The sequence below is a fragment of the Hyla sarda genome, chromosome 13 (assembly GCF_029499605.1).
Source record: "Hyla sarda isolate aHylSar1 chromosome 13, aHylSar1.hap1, whole genome shotgun sequence".
Lineage (NCBI taxonomy): Eukaryota > Metazoa > Chordata > Amphibia > Anura > Hylidae > Hyla > Hyla sarda.
Window position 1 is genome coordinate 31,647,652 of NC_079201.1, and position 24,543 is coordinate 31,672,194.

General features: G+C 43.9%; 2 protein-coding genes across 11 annotated transcripts in view; one reads left to right on the forward strand and one right to left on the reverse strand.

The window, feature by feature from the left end:
* CACNA1G (calcium voltage-gated channel subunit alpha1 G) overlaps positions 1-13,155 on the forward strand; it is a 380,651-nt gene extending 367,496 nt beyond the window's left edge. For 5 of the 9 annotated variants that reach the window (XM_056550704.1, XM_056550707.1, XM_056550706.1 and 2 more), the window contains 3 exons: positions 2,671-2,845; positions 7,494-7,621; positions 12,056-13,153. In XM_056550704.1, coding sequence (XP_056406679.1) covers positions 2,671-2,845; positions 7,494-7,621; positions 12,056-12,820 — 1,068 coding nt within the window. In that variant the 3' untranslated portion in view covers positions 12,821-13,153. Of the gene's footprint in view, positions 1-2,670; positions 2,846-7,493; positions 7,622-12,055 lie in introns of all 9 variants that reach the window. The other 4 variants (XM_056550708.1, XM_056550703.1, XM_056550705.1 and 1 more) reach the window with 2 other exon arrangements.
* ENGASE (endo-beta-N-acetylglucosaminidase) overlaps positions 1-24,543 on the reverse strand; it is a 104,172-nt gene that overhangs the window by 25,248 nt on the left and 54,381 nt on the right. The window contains exon 14 of one of the 2 annotated variants that reach the window (XR_008849687.1): positions 22,673-22,849. Coding sequence is in view for 1 of the 2 variants with exons in the window: in XM_056550713.1 (XP_056406688.1) it covers positions 22,718-22,849 (132 nt within the window). In the remaining variant the exon portion in view is untranslated. Of the gene's footprint in view, positions 1-21,799; positions 22,850-24,543 lie in introns of those variants that run through there. The other variant, XM_056550713.1, reaches the window with a different exon arrangement.

Genomic DNA, 24,543 nt, shown 5'->3' on the forward strand with positions numbered 1-24,543 from the left:
GGGCCCCGATTAGATCGCGAGGAGTCCTATGGATAGGGGATGTCAGGATCCGGACTGGTATGCGGAGAGGACACTGGAGGTGGATCCTCTGTGTCAGTGAGGTGATGGCGTGGGCCGTACCAGGGGAACGGAATCTAAGAGGTTACTGGTTTTCACCAGAGCCCGCCACAAAGCGGGTTGGACTTGCAACGGCAGGTAACCCCCAGGTCGTTCCACCCGATAGCAACTCAACCTCACTGACAGCTGAGACAGGCGCGGTACACAAGGACAAGGCAAGAGCAAGGTCGGACGTAGCAGAAGGTCTGGGCAGGCAGCAATGGTTCGTAGTCAGGGGCAACGGCAAGGGTCTGGATACACAGGCTAGGGATACACAAAACGCTTTCTCAGGGCACTAGGGCAACAAGATCCAGCAAGGACAGGAAGGGGAAGTGGGTTTTTATATGTTTTGAACTGATTGGGCCAGGCACCAATTAGTGGTGCACTGGCCCTTCAAATTTCATAGAGAGCGGTGCCGCGCACGCCGGGAGGGCAGTGAAGGAGGACGTGGAGGGTGAGAGACACGGGACGCGATCCGTGAGCGGGCACGTCCCGCACCTCGGATCGCGTCCCCTCCGAGAACAAGGAAGCAGCGCTCGCGGTCAGCGGTGCCGACCGGAGCGGTGCAAGCAGAAGCACGCCGCGAGCGCTCCGGGGAAGCAGCGGGACCCGGAGCGCTCGGCGTGACAGGGGATAAGTTATATTTCACTGCACTACTTTAAACATGGCACTTGATCTTGTTCTGGACAAATCGGACCCTAATATTTCCAAGTTTTGCCCGCCCACCAAACAAGGATACCACTTGGCTAAATTAATATTTATTCAAAACCTTACTGATGGCTGCCATAATTTTAACCATATAAGAAATTATACCTTTTTCTCTGCCTTTCATTATACCTACTCTAGAATTCTAGATCATATTTATATTCCTGCAATCATGTTGCCACCTATGCTAAGATACATGTGGTGGTTTGTGGTGGTCTGGCTATCACTTTTATTCAGGGGGCGATAAACCGGGCACTCTTCTGGCTAGATGTCTGACTCCAAGACGAACCTTGGGAGGCTATCTCCAGGCTCCACCTTTGAGATGGTAAATTGTCTCAGAACCTTAAAGGGGTACTGCGGTTTTAAATGAACTGGTGCTAGAAAGTTAAACAGATTTGTAAATTACTTCTATTAAAAACTCTTAATCCTTCCAGTACTTTTTAGGGGCTGATTAATACAGAGGAAATTACGGTATTATATTTTTGGATTTCTCTGATGTCATGAGCACAGTGCTCTCTGCTGACCTCTGCTGTCCATTTTAGGAACTGTCCAGAGTAGCATATGTTTGCTATGGGGATTTCCCCTGCTCTGGACAGTTCCTAAAATGGACAGCAGAGTTCAGCAGAGAGCACTGTGGTCAGGACATCAGAGAAATCCATAAAGAATAGCATTTCCTCTGTAGTATATAGCCCCTTAAAAGTACTGGAAGGAGTAAGATTTTTAACAGAAGTAATTTACAAATCTGTTTAACTTTCTGGCACCAGTTGATTTAAAAAAAAAAAAAAAAAGTTTTCCACGGGGGTTCTCAGGTGCTTAGACATCTTATCCCCTATGCAAAGGATAGGGGATAAGATGCCTGATCGCGGGAGTCCCGGCGCTGGGGACCCCCGTGATCTTGCACGCGGCACCCCATTTATAATCAGTCCCCGGAGCGTGTTCGCTTCGGGTCTGATTACCGGCGACCACAGGGCCGACGGCATGTGACGTCACGCCTCCGCGTGACGTCACGCTCCGCCCCTCAATGCAAGCCTATGGGAGGGGGCGTGATAGCTGTCACCCCCCCTCCCATAGGGTTACATTGAGGGGCGGAGCGTGACGTCACACGGGGCAAAGGCGTGACGTCACACACCGTCGGCCCTGTGGTCGCCGGTAATCAGACCCAGAGCGAACACGCTCCGGGGGCTGATTATAAACGGGGTGCCGCGTGCAAGATCACGGGGGTCCCCAGTGGCGGGACTCCCGCGATCAGGCATCTTATCCCCTATACAAAGATGTCTAAGCACCGGAGAACCCCTTTAAAGGGGACAAGACAAAAAATAAATTCAAAAAGAAAAGAATTTCCTCTGTAGCATACAGCTGCTAAAAAGTACTTGAAGGGTAAAGATTATTTTTAATAGAAGTCATTTACAAAGTTGTTTAACTTTCTGGCACCAGTTGATTTGAAATTTATTTTTTTCCACCGGAGTACTTCTTTAAGGATCTCCAGATATTTTCAATTCCTCGATATCACTCCTACCCCTTTTAAATCGTCACTTAGTAGAGGCTTTTCTAGATAGGGCTGAATTACCTACTTTGTCCTCTGCCCATAGCAACTTGGATGAAAAGATGATCTCTCCTGAGGAGGTTTCTTTCTCATAGTTGTCCATGATGCATAAAATAAATGTAACATATTATGCAAATGCTGTAACAGTAACACCCAAAAGACAATGGCAAAAATGGAGCTCTGACCGCTATAAAGATTTATCTCAAACAGCATAAATGGTTTTAAAAAAAATAATGATGTTCAAGCGTGGATTTTATTTCTGTTATTGTGTATGTTTTTTTTCTTTTGAGATGTATTTTCAATCGTTTTCTTTCTTTCATTTTTAGAATGAATATTCCCCAATACAGAGGTCATCAGCTTCTAAAGAAAGCAACTTACTAAGTGTGAAAAAGCCCTTGGTTTGCAGAACCCACTCGCTGCCAAATGACAGCTACATGCTAAGGACCGAACATGTGTGTGCAGAGTGCCAAGCGAAAAGAAGGATTTCTTGCCAGAAATCAGGTACTATATGGGAACTGTACTATGTAAACTAGTAATACCACCTTACCTGTGTGAATAGATGCACGGTTTAATAGTGTCATCCCAAAAACACTTGTAGTAAAAAGTACTGGCTTTCAGATTCTTAAAAATAAAACACGTTTAGTAATTATGATGTGAGCTTAAAGGGATACTTCACTGGCCAGCATTCAGAACATTTAGTTCCGAACGCTGTGTGCGCGCTGCGGGGGTCAGCCACGCCCCCTCAATGCAAGTCTATGGGAGGGGGCGTGGCCCCCTCCCATAGACTTGCATTGAGGGGGTGTGGCTGACCCCCGCAGCGCGCACACAGCGTTCGGAACTAAATGTTCCGAACGCTGGCCAGTGGAGTACCCCTTCAAAGGAGATGTCCGGTGCAGACTTTTCCTATTCCATCCTGCCCGGGCTGCAAAAAAAAAAAGAGAAAAAAAACTTTCACTTACCTTCCCACGTTCCCCCGGAGCTCTGCAACAGCTGATTTGTCGGCCGGGCTGTCTACTACCTACTTCTCTTAGCCCGGTATGTCACAGGGCGCTTCAGCCTATCAACGGCCGCAGCGATGTCCCGCCTCGGCCGGTGATAGGCTGAAGTGCCGTGTGAAGTACTGGGCTAAGGGAAGTAGGAAGTAGACAGCCCGGCCGACCGATCAGCTGTTGCGGAGCTCCGGGGGAACGTAGGAAGGTAAGTGAAAGTTTGTTTTCTCTTTTTTTTTGCAGTCCGGGCAGGATGGAATAGTCTGCACCGGACATCTCCTTTAAAGACATAGGTAAGTATAAGACAACAACAAAAGGACAAAATATAGACAAAATATAACAACATTTACGGCCTATTTACACAAAATTTCAGTGCAGCAGCCTCCCATTGTTTTCAATGGGATTCTGTGGCACCATTTACACTTCAGAATTTCCACCACGAAAAATACAGATTCCGGGAACCACTGAAAGAATGAACATACTCATTCATGTGGCGGAATTTTGTGCGAAGGGCATTGCAATCAATGTAGACGGCATATGTCTGCGGTCACGGCACCGACTGATTCAGAGGAAATTCGGTCGTGTGAATGGGCCCTTAAAATATACACAAGGTTGAACAGGACAGATGCCAATCTACAGTCATGCATAATAATGTAATAATGAATAATGGAGAATCAGACCCTCTCTGCAATTTATCACCTGCTAGCCGACAGAAAAATCTAGTAGACATCCTGGTTATGTGATTTGGCTCAGATATTTCAATCCCCTTAACCTGGAGTGAAGCCATATTTAACCAAAATAAGAGTATGCAAAGGGCAGAGATGTGGCAGAAACAATGGAGGAGATTTATCAAAACCTGTGTATAGGAAGAGTGTTGCCCATAGCAACCAATCACAGCGCTTCTTTCATTTTCCAAAGGCCTTTTAAAAAATAAAAGAAGCAATCTGATTGGTTACTATGGGCAACTGCACCGCATTTCTCTACACAGGTTTTGCTAAATCTCCCCCAATGTGTGTTTAAAAATGGAAATTCACAAAAGTGTTTTTGAATGCCTTTTCCAAGACATTTGTGGTACAGCCCACATATTGTTAACATTCCACACTTGCTTAATTTCATACAGGTAAAAAACTTGAGCTTTTTCTGGGTGCTGGTTCTCCAGGGTAGGAAATTGGACACAATTTCAAGTCCAAAAAATATTTTATTGCACTAAAACAACACGTTTCAGGTCCGGACAGGACCCTTCCTCAGATAAGGTGCTTACAGGTAACAAACAGGTGAGACACTGAAAATACCCTTGCAGTGTCTGGTAAAGGTCACATCAATTGAGGTATTCACAGACATTTCAGGATTTTTCTTAAGCTCATAAAAACATCCAAAATATATTAAAACAGGAATTGGTATAAAAACATGTATTAAAACATATCAGCGTTACTTTAAAATCCCATTTTGTCTGACCAAAATCTTGATAGGGATTACATAGCTTCCTTTATAGGTATACCTTTGTTGTGTGCATGTAATCCCTATATCAAGATTCTGGTCAAATTAAATGGGATTTTAAAGTAACGCTGATATGTTTTAATACATTTTTTTTATATCAATTCTTGTTTTAATATATTTTGGATGTTTTTATGAGCTTAAGAAAAATCCTGAAATGTCTGTGAATACCTCAATTGATGTGACCTTTCCAAGACACTGCAGGGGTATTTTCAGTGTCTCACCTGTTTGTTCAGATAATGTTCTCTCCCCCATCACGGATAATGTTCTCCCCCATTACGGATAATTTTCTCCCCCATTACGGATAATTTTCTCCCCCATTACGGATAATCTTCTCCCCCATCACGGATAATCTTCTCCCCCATCACGGATAATGTTCTCCCCCATCACAGATAATGTTCTCTCCCCCATCACAGACAATGTTCTCCCCCATCACAGGTAATGTTCTCCCCCCCTATCACAGACAATGTTCTCCCTCATCACAGGTAATGTTCTCCCTCATCACAGGTAATGTTCTCCCTCATCACAGACAATGTTCTCCCCCATCACAGACAATGTTCTCCCCCATCACAGATAATGTTCTCCCCCATCACAGATAATGTTCTCCCCCATCACAGGTAATGTTTCCCCCCTCACAGATAATGTTCTCCCCCCATCACAGATAATGTTTACCCCCCCATCAGATAATGTTCTCTCCCATCACAGATAGTGTTCTCCCCCCATCAGATAATGTTCTCCCCCATCACAGATAATGTTCTCCCCCATCACAGATAATGTTCTCCCCATCACAGATAATGTTCTCCCCCATCACAGATAATGTTTCCCCCCTCACAGATAATGTTCTCCCCCATCACAGATAATGTTCTCCCCCATCACAGGTAATCTTCTCTCCCCCATCACAGATAATGTTCTCCCCCATCACAGGTAATGTTCTCTCCCCCATCACAGGTAATGTTCTCTCCCCCATCACAGGTAATGTTCTCTCCCCCATCACAGGTAATGTTCTCTCCCCCATCACAGGTAATGTTCTCCCCCATCACAGATAATGTTCTCCCCCATCACAGATAATGTTTCCCCCCTCACAGATAATGTTCTCCCCCATCACAGATAATGTTCTCCCCCATCACAGGTAATGTTCTCTCCCCCATCACAGATAATGTTCTCCCCCATCACAGGCAATGTTCTCTCCCCCATCACAGTTCATTTTTCACTTCATCCTCTCTTTAAAAGGGTGAGACCAACATCCTGCATTAAAAAGATTTTCAATTTGTAAAACTACTCCACTTTGCATTTTTTTTCAATTTCAATTTTTTTCTGGGAAAAAACTTTTTTTCCCCATGACTTCAAAATTTCTGTGAATTTTACATCTCTAGGTAGGTGATTAATTGTCAAAAAACATACACATGAATGCTAGAACACAAAAAGTACCCAAAGCATCACACTGCCTCCACTAGCTTGTCTTCTTTCCTTAGTGCTTCCTGATGCCATTTCTTACCCAGGTAAGTGACGCACCAACCCCAGATATTCCCAGCTTAAAGGGGTATTCCAGGAAAAAAAAAAAATTATTTCAACTTGCTCCAGAAAGTTAGACAGATTTGTAAATTACTTCTATAAAAAAAATCTTATTCCTTCCAATAATTATCAGCTGCTGAAGTTGAGTTGTTCTTTTCTGTCTGGCAACAGTGCTCTCTGCTGGCATCTCTGCTTGTCTCGGGAACTGCACAGAGCAGACTAGGCTGCTATGGGGATTTGCTTCTACTCTGGACAGTTCCCCAGACAGGTCTCATCAGAGAGCACTTAGACAGAAAAGAACAACTCAACTTCAGCAGCTCATAAGTACTGAAAGGATTAAGATTTTTTAATAGAAGTAATTTACAAATCTGTTTAACTTTCTGGAGCCAGTTGGTATATATAAAAAAAAAAAGGTTTTTTCCTGGATAACCCCTTTAAATTATCAGAGCAGGCCAACTTTTTCTGTTGTTTCATGGCCCAACTCTAAAACTTATTTGCCCATTATTGATGATTTTGTGGTGGACAGATGTCAGCTTGGTTGCTGTAACCTTTCTGCAGGTAAACAGTTCTGTAGGCAGCAAGCTGCAATGTACTGTGTATGCTGAAACCTATCACAACAAGTAGTAACCTTTTCAGCACTTTGTGCTACAGTAGTTATCCTTTGGGATTAGACTAGTCAGGCTACCCTTTACTCCCCATGTGCATCAGGAAAGCCATGAAGCAGAAGCTAGATCATTTTGGTTGTCCTTCCTTGGGCCAGTTTTTGTAAATACCAACCACTACAAGAGCCACATAGAGCTAAGAAATATATCAGAGGTTTTGCAATTATATTTTGGAGAGATATTTTATATATGTATAGGAGACTATATTATTAGATTTATGTTTATGCCGCTTTAGAAGTGAACTTATGGTATATACAATGCTATAACCGTATATTATAATGGAAACAGCTGTCCCTCAAAACAAGTTCTTATCCATTGCACTATGAATAAGCTTTTTAAACTCTTTAAGGGGAAAAAAAAAAAAAAAAAATTAATAAAGAACAAAATGATATCCACGCTGCCTGATAAATAATTTACACATTTTGATTTGGATGATATCTAGTCCGATAATGCAGAATAACAATTTCTCCTTTTGCTTTGACATCGGCACAGGATCAAACGCTCACATTGACAGCAGCTGCCAAGAAGCTGTGCTTAATGATGGTAAATCTGAATTAGTGATCCCAAAGCTCACTGCTCCCCTGCGGTCACCATCTACACATAGAATGCTACAAAGACAGGTATGTATAGTCAGATTTATCAGATCTTCATTATACATTTTTTGTATTAAAGGGGTACTCCACTGCCCCAGTGTTCAGAACATTTTGTTCTGAACGCTGGGTGCGGGCTGCGGGGGTCGGGACATCACTGCCTTGTGATCACCTTGTGACGTCACGCCACATCACCTCAATGTAAGTCTATGGGAGGGGGCGTGGCGGCTGCCACGCCCCCTCCCATAGACTTGCATTGAGGGGGTGAGGTGTGACGTCACGAGGGGGCGTGGCTGTGACATCACGACCCTCGCAGCCCGCACCCAGCGTTCAGAACAAAAAATTCTGAACACTGGGGCAGTGGAGAACCCCTTTAAAGCATAGCTCCAGAGAAAAAGAAAACTTCACAGTGCTCTTACACCCTCACGTACAGCCCTTTGGTGAAGAGTAGCCCTTGAAATACTAACCATGGTAGCTGCAGATCTCTCCTTTCTCCTTATTGACTAAGAGGAAGTTGGTATTGTCTGTTAAAGGAGTTTTCCAGTTAATAAAAAGGTATCCCCTATCCACAGTATAGAGGATAAGTGTCTGATGGCGAACTTGGGAGGAATTCCTCACAAACTCCAGAACTTGCCCCTTCTCTCCCTGCCGAGTGCTCCTGGCCCCACCTTCAAAGATGAACTTGTTTTGGCGGTGACCGTCCACTCAGCCAATCTCAGATGCGGCAGGACACTGCTGCAGCTGGTGATTGAATAAGCAAAGTTGGGGATGGAGCACATAGCAGGGAGAGATTCCAGGGATTCTTCCTGAGTTCGCAATCAGACACTTATCCCCTATACTGTGGATAAGGTATTTGTTTTTAATAACTAAAAACCCCTTTCAGTTACAAGTCTACTATTTTAAATAAAACTTCTGTTCCTTATTAGTACACTTTGCCTAATGGGTACCTTTCATCAAAAAAAAACTTTTGATATATTATAGATTAATGTATGCAGAATAACTTTCCAATTGCATGTTATTGAAAAATATGCTTTTTCTCTTTCATTTTCCACTTTAAAAAAATGACCACTAGAGGTCTTCCTACCAGTCCCGGCCACAAGACCTTTATATAGATTTGAGACTCATGCTGGAGTCCTAGATCTCAGACTGCAGCCGGGACACAGACAAGCTCAGCTGGCAGCTCTAAATCTTCTCCTCTCTGTTTACAACTGCATGTGCAGAGAGAAGAAACATCATAACTCAGATAGTAAAATTAATGTTGGCATGCAGTAAGGCAGAGTCAGGAGTATGCTCTGCTGTGCTATGAGTACAATGCTGGCTCGTGCTTATCTGATTCACAGGCAGGGAGCAGTGCTGAGCTTTTCTGTGTCCCGGCTGCAGTCTGAGATTTAGGACTCCAGCATGAGTCTGAAATCCATAAAAAGGGCTTGCAGCCAGGACTGGTAGGGAGAACTCTAGTGGTCATCTAGTGGTCAACTTCAAAAGTTTTTTTGATGAAAGGTACCCTTTAAGTGCTTATACTGTAGTAGTACCAGGACTTCATTAGCTATGGGATCCTTTTAGCGGCTCAGACCGCTACCCGATACAAGATCCAATCTAGTAGTTTGGAGCTTGTTAAAAGGAGCCTTTAGACGTGCCAATTACTGTCAGTGCAGGGCAGCACACACAGCACTGGTGTTCGACTCACCGCAGACGGCAGGTACCCAGGAGATAATAGATCCGTAATTCCAAGGTGGTCGGGAGCAGGAGATGTAGTAAATCCACTGATCCTGTGGGGCGGATGACGCGGGCCGTACCAGGGAGCGGAGTCTAAGGTGCCGCTGGTTTTCACCAGAGCCTGCCGCAAACGGGATGGACTTGCTGCGGCAGGCAGCACCCAGGTCGCTACCCCTGGCACGACTCGACCCCACAGGCGGCTGAGGTGAAGCGTGGCACAAAAGGAACAGGCAGGACATAGTCAGGCTGGCAAGAAGTCGGGGCAGGCAGCACAGGAGCGTAGTCAGTAGGGAAGCAGAAGGTCAGTAGGCAGGCGGCTAGGAACGCGGTCAAGTAACTGAATGCGAGGTCTGGTACAAGGTAAGGAACACTGTAAAACTGCTTTCTCTAAGGTGCTAGGACAAACAAAGATCCGGCAAGGGCAATAGGAAGGGGCTGGAACTTATAGGAGAGGTGCAGGTGTGTAACTAATTACGGGCGCACTGGCCCTTTAAATTTTAAAGCTCCGGCAATGCGAATCCCAGCCCCGCCGGCGGTGGACAAGGACCGGGAGGTGCGCTCACGGCCGGTATGTCCGGCCGGAGCGCCGTGCAGCACAACTGGATCATTCATGCTGCCTTCACTTATTGATGATCTTTAGGCTGGGTTTATTCCGACTGGAATTCTTTTTCAGAATTTAGGTTGAAAATTCAGCTGCCTGAGGGTAAAATGCAGGTGAATGGATTTTCCGTTAACTCATTCACACTGCGGAATTTCAGTCAGAAAATTCTGATCTAAAAATTCTGGTAAAACAATGAATTTGTTCTGGTGGATTCCGCGCCGCAGACATTGCTGTCTATCGGGACAGCAATGTCCGCAAGGTCCTAGGAACCACTGATTTCAGACAGCGCTGGCTGTACTTGGAATCACGAGCGGGATTTTTTCCAGAGATTCTCAGTGTGAACCCAGCCTTGGGGCTGCTGGACCGCTGGATCCTTTACACAAAGAAATTATGGGTCCATTCAGTAAAAAAATCAGCCAGTGTAATAGACCTTTAAGTTTACCCTAAGTAAAGTTTACTTTGCATCTACTCCTCCTCTGCTTTATATTGAAAATGAATGGAATACAGAATGCTAATGAATGTAGTCACCATGAAGTTATATATCTTGGGAGGTTTTATAGAGATTATTGGAAAACGGTTTTAAAGGGGTTTTGCAGGATTAGAAAAACATGACTGTTTTTTCCAGATATAAAGCCACACCTCTTTTGATGATTTGGTATTAAACCTCAATTCCTTGGAAGTGGATAGGGTTAAGCTGCAATACAAAGCCTGTGGACTGATATGGCACGATTTCTGGAAGAAAACAGCTGTGTTTACTTGCAGGTAGTCTCCATCCACTCAGGTGCGGAGCTTAAGGGGGTACTCCGCTGCTCAGTGTTTGGAACAAAGTGTTCTGAACGCTGGAGCTGACAGCTCTTGACGTAATAGCCCCCTCATGATGTCACACCCTGCCCCCTCAGTGCAAGTCTATGGGAGGGGGCGGGACTGTCACGCCCCCTCCCATAGTCTTGCATTGAGGGGGCAGGGCTATGATGTCACAAGCTCCCGACGCCGACTCCAGCATTCGGAACAAGTGGAGCAGTGGAGTACCCCTTTAAGGAAACCTGATAGAGAACGTTCACCCTGTAGTGTGGAAAAGCCCATAGGGATGGACCCTGCACAGGGTTAAACTGCTGAAAATGCAGAAGGCATTTAATCTATGGAAATACTGTAATTCTTCATGGAAACACACACATACAGCTTTTTCTAAAAAGTCTCCTAAAGATGACCCCATCTCTGAAGTCTCTGAGCCGCCCTGGTGATAAGTTGATCACAGTGGTCTAGTTCTTGAAACTCCACTAAATAAACTGATAGCGCTGGAGCAAGCTGTGGCTAAAGGGCCAAAGCAAATAAACTGTAGTATTATGGTAGGGTCACAGCCCTGTGCGTCTACTCATAGCAGAATCTGCAGCCGATTTTCCGCAGCATGAAATACGATGCGGATGCAGTATGTATGATCTTACCCTTACACAGAATTAAAGGGGTATTCCAGAAATTGTAATTAAAGGGGTATTCCAGAATTTTTTTAAATTTGACTGTGTTAGTGCAGTTCATAACATAGTGTCTGTACCTGTGTTTGAAGGATTGTCTCAGAATTCTTATGTGATCTTTGCCCTAATGTTTATTTTTACCAGCATACAAAAATAGTGTTTCAGGTTTTCCCAGTTTGCAGTGCGGCCCGAGACATTACTAGTCAGGTGTTGAAAGGGGGCCTGTTTGCTTTAATGGGTGGAGCGACTGCTGAGTGGAAAGGAGATCATTCTCCACAGGGCTGCAGGGAGTTGTAGCTCACATGTACATGTGGGAGGGAGAAAAGTGACCTCACACTTACAAACAAGGGATTCTGGGACTTGTAGTTTGAGGGAGGGAACTTCAACAGGAAATAGCCAGTTCACAAAAAGAAGTCAACAGCGTTATAGTGGACTTACAAAACGGCCATTAAGCCCCAACACAAGCATGGTTCCTTCCTAAGCATGACCATTACTGTCTGATAGGTGAGTACTAAAGTCACCTTGTGATAGATAACCCCTGTAAAAGCCATGCTTTTTTCATGCATATGCTTTTTTTATTTATTTAATAAAATTACTTATTGTGATTATTCTTTAATTTAATAATGTATTTATTATTGTCATTTTGTACTATTTCATTAATTAATCTTTTTATTACAGAAAGCGGTCCAGAATGATTCATTTGATATATTCTTGGATAACAAAGAAAGTGACCAAGATGAAGTTGCAGAAAGTAATGTAACATTACCAGTCTGCCAACTACCTACAAATGTGCCAACCGTCCTAAAGTCAATGGACCCAGAAAGAACTTTGTGTGATATGGAAAAGAAAACTGTTTACACTCAGCATTGCCATGACACTGTTTACTGTCCAAGTGCTTCCCAGACAAGTAGAAACACTTTCAAAGAACCAACTGGAGCTCAAGAAAGGACAAACGTATTGAATGCATCTCAATGTAAAAAACATTTCAGCCTAAAAACATGTGAGACGCTAAGATTTTATTCGGCTGCGTACTCTTTAAGTCAGAAAGTAAAACTGGAAAATAGTAACAATGTAGTTTTAAGAGATATGAAGAAGTTTTACAGCATGGATGCTCACGGTGCCCTTAAAAAAACAACATCCTGGCTTGAAGACGCCAGAAGACATTCTATTGAAATATGTTCAATGGAAAACACTATGTCTCACTATCCAGCTTCACGTTCATGTGGCTTCATTAGCCATATAGTCAACGAAAGAGAAGACTTCCAAACAGTACATAATACAAGTGGACATATCCCATACTGCCCAGAGTGCGTGCCCTCTGGTGTGACTCGTGGACATCCATGCTTGGAAGCGGAAGCTTTAAGAAGACAATCCTACTCATTAGATTCAAAGGACCTTCCTAAAATTGTTGACCCCTTAGTTACAGAAATGTCAATATCCTAATTTCTATTGATAATTTTTTTCTATCAGTTGAATTGAAAAGAAAAAAAAAAAAAAAGCCTATTTTTGATTGAGTGTGAACATTTGTTACAAAATGATGAGCTGCTTCCGTGGCTAAAAATCGGAAAACCTGGAACGTTATCAGCTCTGGGGAAATACTTGAACACCTGTTCTATGTGGACAAACAGCAATACGGTATCAAAAAGGATTTTCACATTTCTCTAGCTAGTAAACTCATTATGTTATTTTTATTAAATAAACTCTATAGAGATCAGCTATACCCAGTGTGTCAAATGGTCTTTAAAAGGTTAAGATGCCCAGTATTCCCAATCCAACGTGTTGCAAGACAAAAACCTCCAAGGAAAGTGGACTTCAGGCGCTGAAGGACCAGACAATGTGGAGACAGTAAAACATTTATTCCCAGTATGCAACACGTTTCGCGCATGCGCGAAACGTGTTGCATACTGGGAATAAATGTTTTACTGTCTCCACTTTGTCTGGTCCTTCAGCGCCTGAAGTCCACTTTCCTTGGAGGTTTTTGTCTTGCAATTGCTACACCGGTGGCACGGCAGCAGTGGACCATTGTTACATACCCTCACCCAAGTTGTGCTGGCCTATGCACAACTTGTTCTGGTAAGCGCTACTACCATGGAGCGCTCCTCTGTTTTTTTTCCAATCCAACGTGTAGCACTGAAGTTGTGGAAGGGTAAAACATAATTATATTATTTCATCAAAACACACAAACAAATAAAAAATAAAAAAATATTAGGAAAATCGTGATGTACTAAACGCCACTCATAATCTTGTATGCGGAACAAATGGTAAGACCTGACTTTGTTAGTCACGGCAGGAACCAACTTGTTACAGGTTTATTGCACAGTCCCAGTATCACAGCATTGATATTGCACCAGATATATTGCACTCTTGGATTGCACAGTCCCGGATTGAATGCCACACTTTAGGCCGAGCAAATTACAGCATTACATGCTGCGCATTGATATCAGCAAAGAAATGTTAAAGGTACAATTGCACAGTCCCGGATTTAATACCACAGCAGGCAATTAACATTTGAGGATATTTCAGTCCTGCATCACTTAATGCACTTCAATTATTTATGAGTTCATCAACAGCAGGTACAGTGACCCCTCGACCTACGATGGCCCCAACATATGATAATTTCAAGGCAGTATAAACATACAATGCTTTTTTATGTCAGGGCCATCGCATAAACGGCTATCCGGCAGCGCAGACTGCTTCAGCTGCCACCGGATAGCCGTTTACGGTGCCCCGTGAGCTCCGGTGATGTCTCTTACCTGTCCTCGGGGCTTCGGCGCGTCCTCTTCGGGATCCCCTGCATCGTCGGCGCTCTCCATCCTCGTCATCACGTCGCTGCACACAGCGTGTTGTCATCCAATAGGAGCGGCGTGTGTAGCGACGTGATGGCGGCGACGGAGAGCGAGGATCGCGGGGAAGCAGAGACCTTGCCGGAGCGTCGGGGACACCTCAGGGACGCGGCGACAGCGATGGACGGCGACATCCCGGGCAGCGGTGACGGTCCGGAGCGGCAGGGACAGGTGAGTACAACTTCCTCTAACAGTGGTCTACAACCTGCGGACCTCCAGATGTTGCAAAACTACAACACCCAGCATGCCCGGACAGCCAACGGCTGTCCGGGCATGCTGGGTGTTGTAGTTTTGCAACATCTAGAGGTCCGCAGGTTGTAGACCACTGTCCTATACTTTACATTGCACGGATCCTTCAACATAAGATGGTTTCAACAAACGATGTCCGTTTGGAACGGATTACCATCGTATGTTGAGGGACCACTGTATGTCAAACATAGTAGATGTATTTAAAACTCTCTTGAAAGTGCAAGTGCAGTAAGGTTCTTGTATAGTGTAGCAGCAACACTTTAACTGAAACAACTTATACAGTATGGCTAGGTGTGCATGGTGTGATATTAAAAACCTGTGTTCCTCAGCGTATCTTGTAGCACAAAGTAGCTTAGGGAGGTAGCTGGAGATGCGATTCAACGCGTTTCACTGTCCGATTATCAGGAATCACTGACAGTCCGGTAATATCATCAGAACTTCACTTGGTATATCGTGATAGTCAGCATGGCTTCTGACGGCGGCCGTGCACTGGTTAGTAGTGACCGTGTGTTATTTATACACCCCCTAGTGTTTAAACATTCCCGCCCCTAAATCCAGCCCATCGCTAGATGGCATGATGTCCAATCAGTGTGTGTGTAGGCTAGGCGTTACATACGGGAGGGACCTGCAGGGGAAACCGTCATCTTGCACTGCAAGCCTCGTTTGCAGTCCTACTTATCAGGCATATTTGTATGTGGATGCGTGTCAAGCCTCGCTCTGGCTATACAGAGATGCGCGTCAAGCCTCGCTTTCAATGCGGGGCTGTGGATCGGCGCATCTCAGCAACCAAGCACAAACAAGCCCTGTTTGCGCATGCGTATGAGTAGAAAGGTAAGTCGTCACTAGTTCTATGGTGAAACGTACAATCCATCCATATAACTGAAACTAGAAAAACTGAAAATGTAAAGGTAATAATAGATCATGTGTAGAAAGGTATGGACAATTGGGAACATGAATGTAAATGGGGGTGGCAACTATTAGCTATAGTACATATGAACCAGGATGATTAGTATTAAAGGGTACCTCTCATCAAAAAAACTTTTGATGTATTATAGATTAATGTATGCAGAATAACTTTACAATTGCATGTTATTAAAAAATATGCTTCTTTCTATTTAATTTTCCACTTTGAAGAAATGACCACTAGGGGTCTCCCTACCAGTCCTGGCAGCAAGCATTTCAGACTCATGCTGGAGTCCTAAACACTACGAGCTGCCAGTCTGCTTTGTTCACAAAGGAGAACACTCAGAGCTGCCAGCCTGCTTTGTTCACAGCCTGTTTGGCTGTGAACAAAGCAGGCTGGCAGCTCTGAGTGTTTAGGACTCCAGCATGAGTCAGAAATGCTTGCTGACAGGACTGATCGGGAAAAATACAATAGAAAGAAGCATATTTTTCATTAACATGCTATTGGAAAGTTATTCAACATTCATTCATCTAAAATATATCAAAAGTTTATTTGATGAGAGGTACCCTTTAAATATAAAGGTACTAGAATATGAATAAGACTAAAGAGACCCATGGATGTTGGATAGAGTGGTGTTCTAGAACTCAAACCCATTAACATAAAATGTGCAAGTATGTAGCGATAATATAGACAATGCCAAGAGTATACTTATAAAATGTATAAATCTTCAAATTCACAAACTTATAAAGTAGAGCACGGGAGAATGGTATATATACCACTGGAGATGTATATATATATATATATAAGAGTATAAATGCCCAGTAAATACAGGATGTCTTCTAGATTAGCGCTCCTATAGAGCTCGGTTTGCTGAAAGGCCATCTCAAAAGAAAAAGGAGACAAACCAGTACACGAAAACATAAAAAGGGGTATAAAATATTTACCATGGTGTAAATAAATACATAAGTGTCTAATGGTATAAGATACAACAGAATAAACAATATTGTCTAAAAGTTATGAAAGTCTGCAAATTATCTCTGTTTAAAATGTTCTTTTTTCTCTATATCTTCAATGCACAGCTATGTGTCTCCATAGTAACAGACCACAAACAAACCTTGAGTAGTCTGATGCAGCAGTGAGGGCCTTTTTACATGGGTCGATAGTTTAAAGTGCAACTATCACCTCTGTATGAGGAACGGTGGTACAGGCACCAATAGATAGGGCATCATGTGAGGTAACAGACTGTACCTTTACTTGCTTTGCCCGAGGTTATATCTCGGCTGTTTGGTAATTCTAGCGAACAGCTGGAGACCCCTGCCAACTTCCTCCTAGACTGGAGCCCTGTCCTTTAAATGGGCACTCCGCTGCTCAGCGTTTGGCACAAATTGTTCCGAACGCTGGCGCTGGGAGCTTGTGACGTTATAGCCCCCTCAATGCAAGTCTATGGGAGGGGGCGTGACGGCTGTCACGCCCCCTCCCATAGACTTGCATTGAGGGGGCGTGGCATGACATCATGAGGGGGCGTGGCTATGACATCACGAGCTTCCAGCGCCGGCTGCAGCGTTTGGAACAGTTTGTTCCAAACGCTGAGCAGCGGAGTACCCCATTAATTGCGTGCATCAGGGGCACGGAGGAGGCGCGCTGCTGAGACTTGACCGGCCTCTCCGACTGTTCATTGTAATTACCAGACAGCCGGGATAAAACTTTACAAACTGCAGACAAAGCAAGTAAAGGTGCAGTTTGTTACATTGCATTATGCCCCATCTATTGGCGCCAGCAACTCCGTACCTCATACAGAAGGGACAATTGCACATTGATAAGTCTTGACACTAGGGCTGCGACTAGCAATTATTTTCATAATCAATTAGATGGCCGATTATTGTTTCAATTAATCGGATAATTTGTTAGATTAGGAGGGAGCTAGTGACGGGAGGGGATCGGACTGAAGGTCTTATGTGTGTTTTTGGTAAGGGATGCATTGTGTGTTGAGAGTTTGTGGGGTCAGCTAGATGCTGAGCTTTGTGGAGGCTAAGAGGAGGAGCTTTTTATTATATTTAAATACGTATAATAATTATTTTAAATATAATTATACCCCCCTCCCTGTTTCTTACCTGTGGCCAGATAGGTTGTCCATCCTACGTGCCCCTAGCTGCCTATTTAGTGAAGAGCGGTCCAGCACACACAATCTTCCACTTCCTGCAGCTATTATGAATAGTTTCAGAAAGGAGCTGCAGGAAGCAGAAGATGGTGTGTGCTGGGCCCCTCTTCACTAAACAGGCTGCTGAGGACCACAGTTGCTTATATACATACTGATAATCGCTAAGTGTATGTGAATTTTAGAAATTGGCTGAACAACTAATCGGCCAACCGGGTTATCGGTTATGAAAACATTTGACAACTATTTTCATAATCGATTAGTTGCCAATTAATCGATTCGTTGTTTCAGTCCTACTTGACACGATTCTCATGTAGGCCAAGCCACATGAATTATCACTGTATCATTCGCGCGCCTCTTTATTTTCATCATTAACGATCACCCTTCCCCCGTTTACACAAGATTCTATTGGCTGGCAAACAAGAGTTTTCACGTTCCTTGGCTGATCGCTGGCCATTCTACACAGGCCAATTATTAGGAATGAGTGTTGCCTATGAACGCTAATTCAGCCAATATTCGGCCAGTGTAAAGGGACCTTTATTCCTCCATTTCCTTATTCATCTCTCTAACGTATGTTAGCAAGAAGAGGACGAGTGAAGGAAATTTGACTGGAACATCAGACTGCACAGGTTGTGTTTATAGTCTGTTGCCATGGAGACACCCAAGTCTCTATAGGAGATGTTTACAAAAAATTACGGACTTGAAGATTATTTACAAACTTACTTAATTTTTCATTTTAGATACTGGAACAATACAAAACTCTTTGCAAAGGTGGACATAAGCTTACATTTGATGATTAGTATTTGTTTACTATAAGACTTGGGTGTTCACTTGTTTAGTGTCCTACCAATAAGTGTTATTTGTAAGTTGTTTGAATCCGGGTAGATACGATGATTATATTATTAAATACATCCAATCAGGTCACAGTGCTTGCTGCAGCACTAGGCTTCATTTACATGGCTATATTACATATAAATACCCATAGACTGCTATAGGTCAGTACTGTACCTCCATGTGCATCCAATCAAACCCAGAGGCATGGATTTATCAAGCAAGTAATTTGATGCAGATTTCACACAGATTTGTATGTGAATCCAAGCTCCGTTAATCTCAATGGGAAATCTGATGAGGCTTTATTTTCACTTTAATAACTAACATGTCAATTCTTGGACAAGAATATCTTTCGGAATTATGCCCTTGCACTTTTGAAATTGTGCTATAAATCTGCTTTGTCAAGAAAATGATGAGGAATTGACGGGAAATGACAAGGAATTTATGGGGATTTGTGATGATGATTTTTGGCAAGGAATTGTTAAAGAGAAACTGAGAGCTTGTTCACCCTCACTAAACCCAATATACTGGTTTATAAAACAGCTTTAAAAACAGTTGTCACTTTAATTGGTTGCATAGTTGCTGAGTTATGGCTGTTTTTCATTCATTGCTATTACGCTTCTGTTCGCAATGGAGGCAGGGAGCTGGTTTGCCAAGCTCCTCTGCCTCTTCAATATTCACCGCCCAGCCCACCCATGTGATGAATATACAAATGTTTTCACTAGCCTGCCAGGGGTGAGGCGTCACTGCCTTGTTACACCTGCAAGGCAGCAGTGCCTGCCCTAGTGACGTGGGAGTGAAGACCTTTTCATATTCATCATATTCATCACGGGGGATGGCCCGGGTGGTGAATACTGGCATTGTAGGAGAGCTGGGCGAGCCAGCTCCCCGCCTCCATTGCGCACAGCTGTGCAATAACAATGAATGAAAAAAACGTCCATAACTAATAACCACTAAACAGATTAAAGTAAGTGACAACTGGTTAATGGCTCCCTTTCCTCTCCCATACCTATCTGCAACAACACGCATCAGGGTTGCCCACTCTCCCCACTCCTCTACATTTATGTATGGAGCATTTACTGAATGGACTCCACACTTCCTTACCTGCAGTCTCTCCTACCCTCCAGCTCTACTCACACTTAACCATAAAATAGACATGACAAAGAGCGTGGCCTGAAATATCACTCTCCCGGGGACTGAAGTTTCCTGCCTTAAGCGAGAACACCCCTTCCAATGGGCTCCGAGGACTATAAAGTATCTGGGTGTTCCCAGGTCCCAGCTGACCCACTCTATGCCTTCTCTTTTAATTTTCTTCCCCTGGCAGCGACATTGGAGAGGGACCTGACGAAATGGTCTAATGGCACGTTTTCCTCGGTGGGTAGGGCCAACATACTCAAAATGAATGTACTCCCCAGTCTGCTATACCTCTTTTTGACAGTCCCTGTAGCCATTCCCCCCCTCATACTTTCATAAACTTGGCAAACTGATCAGAAAGTTTGTTTGGGTGGGGCGTTCATCGAGAATCTCCAAGGAGATCTTGACTAGGCGAAAACATGCAGGTGGACTTGTGGTCCCGGACTGCAAGGCCTTCTACATCGCGGCCATACTGGCCAGGTTTTTGGACTTCTTTCATGGCCTCTCCGCCAAGCGATGGGTGGGGATCGTACTCTCATGTACCAGATCTGAGATACTTTCTCTCCCTTGGTTACCCCCGGGAACACTTTCGACTACAGCCCATGCTGCCCTACCTTGGGTGTCCAGGGAACTGCACACGACCTTTAAGCAATACTTGACCAGCACTAAGATTCTAGCACCAGAAGGCCCGCTAGTACCCATCCTGGACAACCCACGCTTTTCTCCCGGGACAGATCCCCCAACCCTTCCCCTCAGGGGTCTTTTGACAGGTTTCCTACTTCACTCTTATGTGGACCTGGTGCCAGAGAGCCTCTGCACACCGACCAGGTACATGCAATATTTACAGCTCCGACACTTTGTGACAGCTGAGGGCAGGAATCTGAGATTGGACAGACCCCTCCTCTCCTTTGAAGTATTGTGCACTTCCTCCTTCCCGGTCACCAAAGCGGTCTCCCAGATCTATGGCCTCCTTCTTGACGAGGCTGAACTGAGCCCCGCGAGGAACCATGTCCCATATTTGGTGGTCTTTCCCTTCCCTAAGTCCTTTCTGGGCCACCGTATTGTCACGCATCATTGCCATCACGGGGGTGCAGTATCCCAATGACCCAAAAGTGCTCCTACTATTAATTCTACCGATGACCAGGAAATCTCCTTCCAAAGCATTGGCCCACTTCCCTTTGATGGCAGCTAGGACCGTGATACCTAGACGCTGGAAGGAGACCTGCCCTCCATCAATTTCTGACTGGTATAAGGAGGTTCACTTCCTCAGTCGCATGGAGAAGCTGAAGGCAGACTCCTCCGGTAGCACCGAAAGGCACAGCCTAGGCTTCCTTAAATCTATGGGACCTCTTCTCCGGCTTTAATACTTCACTACTTACAATCCTGTAGCGATGAACAGAGGTCACCACCATGGAAGAGTTGACCTATGGTGCCCAGGTTTGTGGTCTTAGTTATTCATGACCTGTTTTTCTCCTCCCTCCCCCCCCTCTTTCTCCCTGCCCATGCTTACCTTCCCTTTACTGTTCCACCCCTTCTCTCCACTCTTCTCATTACCTTTCTCATTACCCTTACCCCTTCACCCCCCCCCCCCCCCCCACCTACCCCTGGCCCAGTTACTATCCTCTCCTCTATCTCACCTAGATTCTGCCAGTACAAATGTAGTGTGATTTTTTTACCCTGTGAGAATCAGCGATTGCTCATAGACATCCCAATAATAGTGCCTTTAAGAATGCACTGCCTTTCCACTGGTACAGCGTGCAATATCTCAATGCTATCGACAACTGTCTGGCACTCTATTGCACTGGAGACATTGTGATTCCACTTAGTTTTTTCCTGTTTTATTATAATAAAATTCATCTTTGAATGAGGAAAAAAAAAGTAAGTGACAACTGTTTTCAAAGCTGTTTACCCGCACTATATCCCAGTATATTGAGTTTATTGTGGGTGAACAGACTGTCAGTTTCTCTTTAACCCCTTAAGAACAACAGTTTTTTTCTTCGCCCCCTCTATGTTTTTCTATGGGAGAGACGGAGATACAGCCTTTGGCTATCTCTGGCTATCCAATAGTGATAAATGGAGTGGAGTGTCAGCTGCCGCTCGGTGCGGCGGTCTACACGCTCCGTTCCGGTGAGAGCCATGGTCCCTTGCAGGAGATCACGGGGGGTACAGCGGTCAGACCTTCCCTCCCCCCGCCACCCGCGCGATCTAAAACTTATACATTTTTCTACATGAAGTTTAAATGTGAATTAGCCCCTTTACAAAAAAAAGTTTGAGCCACTCACCTTTTCCCATTTGTTAAATAAAATAAGGTTAACAAAAATAAACGTGAACATATGTGGTGTCACCAAGTGCATAAATGTCCAAACTATTAGAATATAATGTTAATTAAACCGCACGGTTAATGGCGTACATGTAAAAAAAATACAAAAGTCCAGAATTGCGTCACTTCATAAAAAGCAATAAAAAAAGTAGCATCACAACAAAAATAGTACCAGAGGAGGAAATTTTAAGCATACTAATTTTCGTACAAAAAGTTTTGAATTTTTTTAAAGTAGTAAAACAAAAAACCTATATAAAATTGGGTATCGTCAGAATCGTATGGACCTACAGAATAAAGATAAATGTTCAATTTTACTGAAAAGTGCCCTGTGTAAAATCTGAAGCCCCCAAATTTACAAAATAGCATTTTTTTTTTTGTTAATTTCATCCCACAAATAATTTTGAGGTGCAAAAACGACTAATAAAATGCAAAGTGAAGGAGAAATCTAACAATCAATATTAGGGGAGATCACCCTTTGCTTTTAAAACAACATCAATTCTTCTATGTACAATTAGGCTGGGTTCACATATGTCCTCTTGACGAAGCTGATGCCACAACTGATGACAATGTGCATCAGTTGTCATCAGTTGTGTAGCATCCAGTGTCCATTATTTCTGATTACCAGATGGGGAAATGCTGCAAGCTGCGTTCCCCTGTCCTAAGCCGTCGGCATGTCCAACCATGCAGCATCCAAATTGAGACACCGGATGATTGTGAACTGTCCCATTTACATGAATGGGATCAGTTCTACCATCAGTTTTCATCAGTGCACACCGGATAGAAACACTTCCAGACAAAGGATATATGTAAAGGGAAGAACTCATCAGGGAGGTTGCTACAAACATCTTGGAGAACTAACCATCGATCTTCTGGGGATGTAGGCTTGCCCAGATCCTTCTGTCTCTTAATCCCAGACTGACTCCATAATGTTGAGATGATGGCTCTGTGGGGCCATATCATCACTTCCAACACTCCTGTTCTTTATGCTGAACATAGTTCTGATGACATTGGCTGTATGTGTGGGGCTGTTCTCCTTCTGCAGAATACATTTGGACATAAAACTAATAACAATAAATCTTCATAGAGAGATAATTCATAAAACATCAATAAAAATTCTACAGAGGAAACAAAAATAAAAAAGCAAAAATAAATGGGGTCACAGACCTGGCACAATACATATCAATTCTCACAAATAGAGAAACAGAAACATGGCTGCACATCCACAACTTGTCCAATGAACATATTAATTCAGTAATCACTTGTACTAGTGGCCACACAGCAATAAGACTAAATTAGTGAGGGACTTAGTGTAAAACACACAACACACAGGTGCAGTAAAAAATAATGCAGCAAAAATATATATACTTGCAAACCGGTGGTAGTGTACAGTAGTGGTAGTGCCAAAGTGCAGTAATAATCCTAGATCTCAAATGCAAGAAAGAGCATGTAAGCAAAATAATTACAGGTACATACACAGCGCAGCAGGACTCACCCCAGTACCCCACCAATCCTTTGACACATTCCGCCAGGAAGGCTTAAAGGGGGGTATTCCGACTAAAGACATCTTATCCCTTATCCAAAAGGATAGGGGATAAGCTGTCTGATCGCTGCTGCGCCCCCTCCATTCATGTCCTCCCATAGACATTAATGGATTGGCGTGATGTCTCCAGTCAAGGAAACACAGAGATTTCCAAGACTGGAGCAGCAGCCCAGAATAGAGTGCAGAGAGTACTGCATGGAGATCACAGGGGGTCCCAGCGGCAGGCAATCAGACATCTTAGATGTCTTTGGCCGGAATACCCCTTTAAACCTCCTCCATGCTTCCCTATTGCCGGCAAGGGCATATTATTGTAACACTCTCTAGCACATGTATTCCCAACCAGTATGCTGTGGCACACTGGTGTGCTGCTAGGGCCTGCCAGGTGTCCATGACGGTCTAGTGGGGAAGATGGTGACACGGACGTGCTAGGACCTCTGTGGCATATCACCACCAGGGGCCCTAGCACAACCTAGCTCTGAGGTCTGGGCTTCTAGGAGGCTGGAAACGTCACTTTTTCTGGAGAGAAGCACCCTGTGGCCTCTAGTTGTCTCAGAAAGAAGCTGAAGAAGATGCCAATAACGGGATGGGAACCGAGGTGAGCAGATATTTTTTTCCCCTCCCCCGTCAGAAGAGTAGCCTTTCTTTCAGGGGGGCAAGCTAACTACAGGGGGCCCTATATACCAGGGGAAATAAACTCACAAGGGGATCTTACCTACAGGGGAAAAACTAGCTGCATGGGGGTCTTACATATATGGGGAAAATTACCTACAAGGGGGTGAAATATCAGGGGGAAGACTAATGACAGGTTGCGCCTATCTAAAAGGGGAATACCACAGTAAACAACAAGGGTTTTTATTGCCACTGGCAGGTCAATTTATCCATATATACATACAAGTCTGTCATATATGCAGAAAAAGGAACCAATTTCCAAGTGGCACGGGGAAGTAACAATGGATTTTCTTTAAAAGTAAAAAAAAAAATACTTTAATAATTATACAACCAAAAATGTACCCTATAGTCTTCCACTACCCTGCCTATCTATAGAATCAGTAGGGTCATGTACAAAACTACCATATAAGTGGGAGGGTCCCACATAGAGTGACTTGTGCTGTATAATATTGCAGTGTACCACAACGGTTACCAGAAAGTTAAACAGATTTGTAAATTATTTCTATTTAAAAATCTTAATC